Source organism: Myotis davidii, unplaced genomic scaffold, assembly GCF_000327345.1.
Source record: "Myotis davidii unplaced genomic scaffold, ASM32734v1 scaffold19, whole genome shotgun sequence".
Classification (NCBI taxonomy): domain Eukaryota; kingdom Metazoa; phylum Chordata; class Mammalia; order Chiroptera; family Vespertilionidae; genus Myotis; species Myotis davidii.
Window position 1 is genome coordinate 607,802 of NW_006289854.1, and position 3,516 is coordinate 611,317.

The window sequence follows — 3,516 nt, forward strand, 5'->3', positions numbered from 1 at the left end:
CGTTGCTTTAGGGCTGATGGCTGGCTGCCTGGAGGAGCATGGGAGCCAGGCATCCTGACCCCAAACCCCTCAGTCACCAGCCACCCGGGAAAAGGGAAGAGAAAGAGAATCGCATATACTGACTGTTAGGTCCTTGGATAGGAAAGCGTTTTCTTTGAGCACTTTCTGGATCTTCCCAGGGCCAGTGTTCCTACTGATGCACTGCGAGAGAAAGGGGGACGTGCTATTGGTTTACCTGTCAGGTTGTAATATACGAGCCCTCAGATGGATGCAAGCGGAACTGAGTGCGGATAAAAGGCAATGCTGCCCGGCACGGGGCGTGCACGGAGGGCGGCGTTCCTGCGCCTGTGTGCGCTTCACTGCCCCCCTGCATGTGCTTCACCGCCCCCCTGCGTGCCAGGACCGGAAGAGGATGGAAAGGCCCGGCTCCTGCCCTGAGGACGCTCGGGTCTGAAAGGCGGGCAGACCTGTGTGCACAGACGTGTGCTGTTTGCCGCTCGTAAAGGGGGTGCAGGCGGGGAGCTGGGGTTTAAGGGTGTTGTTCTACCTGAGGAGGTCCGGCTCGTTTGCACGCCTGATCCCGTGACTATACTTAGAGGCGGAACGGTTTAGGAAATGCCGTCAAGCGGGGGGCTCGAGGGCTGTACCTTGATCAAGTCCTCCAGGGTCTGGACAGCGTCGTCCACAGCGACCAGGTAGTGCACCTTCGGCACGTGGTCTATCACGTTCTGGATCACCCTGCAGAGCGCCAGGGAAGGCCGTCCGTCACCGGAGGAGGAAAGCCGAGAGAGGGAGTACACAGGCTGGCAGGACTGGTTTTAAGGATGTCAAACATGCCTTCCCATCTTTAGAACCCGATGACACAATCAAGTGAAACCTCTGCAGAACGGAAGGGCACACTCATCCCTCTGAGCCCAGGATAGATGCACTCAGCCCTCCGTGCCCAGGGTAGATGCACTCAGCCCTCCGAGCCCAGGGTAGATGTACTCAGCCCTCCATGCCCAGGGTAGATGTACTCAGCCCTCTGAGCCCAGGGTAGATGTACTCAGCCCTCTGTGCCCCGGGTAGATGTACTCAGCCCTCTGAGCCGCAGGCTGGGTGCTGCATGGAGGAGACCCTTACATCATTCAGGGGATGCTTCTTTTAGAAAAATAACACAGCTGAAGATTAGGGCCTCGGAGGAGACCCTGCGGGGGAGGGGTCCTAAAGCTTCATTTCCCCGAAGTAAACCAGGGATGGGGACCAATTTGCTCGTGGCCAGTGGATGAGAGTAAGAGTGGAATGTGGAAGCCAGAACCTCAGGGAAGAGCTGTAACTGTCCCCTTAATGGGAAGTGGTGGGGGAGAGGAAGGTGAGTAGAGGGGTAGCAGAATAAAGCCCATGGAACCCAACATGTAGACCCGACGAACCACAAACAAAGTGAACCATCTTTTGACCCGTGTGCAAGTCGGGGTCTGCAAAGCTGGAGCGGGTCTCCGGACCTGTCTGGGGCACAGAGTTGGGGAACTCTACGAGTGTGAAAAACATGTTAAGCCCGGCCCTCATGGCTCAGTGGTTGAGCATCGACCTATGGACCCGGAGGTCATGGCTCAATTCTTGGTCAGGGCACGTGCCCAGGTTGTGGGCTTGATCCCCAGGGGGGGGCGTGCAGGAGGCAGCCAATCCATGATTCTCTGTCATCATTGATGTTTCTCTCTCTCTCTCTCTCTCTCTCTCTTCCTTCCCCTCTAAAATCAATAAAAAATATATATATATTTTAAAAAGGACAACACACCCATGTGTTAATTTTACCTGCAGTTGCCAAAACCAACCCGCTTCAGCTTTCGCGTTGGCTACCTGACTCCTGGACATCTCACCTGGGACAAACGCAGGAGGAACAAGGCCCCCAGAATGCACATGCCTTGTTCCTCCTTTTCCGGAGTTGTGCACCCGCCAATCAGGCGTTTAAAGGATGACCCTGGCTGTAGCCGGTTTGGCTCAGTGGATAGAGCGTCGGCCTGCGGACTGAAAGGTTCCAGGTTCGATTCCGGTCACGGGGATGTACCTGGGTTGCGGGCGCATCCCCAGGGGGAGGTGTGCAGGAGGCAGTTGACCGATGCTTCTCTCTCATCGATGTTTATAACTCTCTATCCCTCTTCCTTCCTCTCTGTAAAAAATCAATAAAATATAAAAAGAAATAAAGGATGAGCCTAAACTCGTCATGGGAAGTGTGGGGCTTTTAGGGGGTGGACACTGTTTCCTCAGATGCATGTGGTGATAACACTAGAAACTTCCGCACCGCGTTATTGTGAAGAATAAATACAGTGATACAGGGTCCTAGCCCTCGGTGAGAGCTCAACAAACGAGCACATAAACCAACACGTTCGTCAGTGAATTCGCGGGCAGTGGTGTCTCCGGGAGGCGAATACTCACCCTGCGAGATCAAGCACGTGAATTGCCGGAATGACATTGGTTCCATCTCCAAAAACAGGCAATGCAGGGACCTCGCCCAACCAAGCCAACTGCAAGGAAGACAAGCACAAAGCGTATTCCCCGGGGCACATGTGTGACGTGACGGTTGCAGCTCACACCACACCGCAGCCAGAGGCACCGAGGAACTGCCTGCCTGATGTCACGGTCCTCAGAGGACGCCTCAGGGAGAGGTTTGGTAGATCGGTTCTGATGAGACGGATCAAATCCCATTTAAGAGAAATAAAGTGCAACAGCAGAGCTGAAACACTTTTCAAAACACCTATAATCCCATCAGCTGTCTTTAATAGTCATCTGCGTGGAGAGAAAATGCCTACATCAGCACCATGTGTTTGAATGAAAGGAGATCTGCCTCACTCTTCATTGTCCTGAGAGTGGTGACTAGAAGGGCCAATACTGGGAAAGAAAAACAGGGGGCTATGGTCGACACCCTTATTTCCTGGGACTCTCTGCTACTAGACTGGCATAGCCACGCCTGGAAGCGATCAGAAATATCTTCAGGTGGTATCGCCTTCCTGTAGCATTTTTAAAATCCTCATAGTCATTGAAAAGTCGTACCTTGAAAAAGAAATGTAAGATGCCTCCTTCTACTCCGTACTGAAGTCCGGTAGCAACTACGTACGTTGCGAATTTTTTGACCTGTGAGGTAAAATACAGGGAAAAAAGCAAAGTGTGATATTATCAATCCCATTGAACCGGATTATTTCTGTGGCTAAAAATGAGCACTTCAGGGAGGCTCATGTCATGGCCTCCTTGAGGCTACGGAAGTTTTGTTTAAGATGGAAATAGTGTCCTCCAAAGGGGATAATGGGTCCTGGCTGATGTGGCCCCATTGGTTGGGCGTCATCCAATGCAGCAAAAGGTTGCTCGTTCAATTCCTAATGGGTAGGAAAGTGGCTATAGATTCTAATGCCATGTGGTTTCCTTCAAATATTTTATGCCCACAGTGTTTGTATTTCCAAAGTAAAAAAATATATATCTTATATAACAAAAGGGTAATATGCAAATTGACCCTAACAGCAGAATGACTGGGAATCACTGGTACCA

At 51.9% G+C, this 3,516-nt stretch overlaps 1 protein-coding gene across 2 annotated transcripts in view; it reads right to left on the minus strand.

Moving 5' to 3' along the window:
• The window catches only part of AK7 (adenylate kinase 7), a 41,928-nt gene that overhangs the window by 21,324 nt on the left and 17,088 nt on the right, over nucleotides 1–3,516 (minus strand). For both annotated transcript variants that reach the window (XM_015563244.1, XM_006762710.2), the window contains exons 6-9: nucleotides 3,028–3,108; nucleotides 2,413–2,501; nucleotides 648–738; nucleotides 124–201 (exon numbers count right to left, since the gene is read on the minus strand). In XM_015563244.1, the coding sequence (XP_015418730.1) occupies nucleotides 124–201; nucleotides 648–738; nucleotides 2,413–2,501; nucleotides 3,028–3,108 (339 nt within the window). The remainder of the gene's footprint in view (nucleotides 1–123; nucleotides 202–647; nucleotides 739–2,412; nucleotides 2,502–3,027; nucleotides 3,109–3,516) is intronic.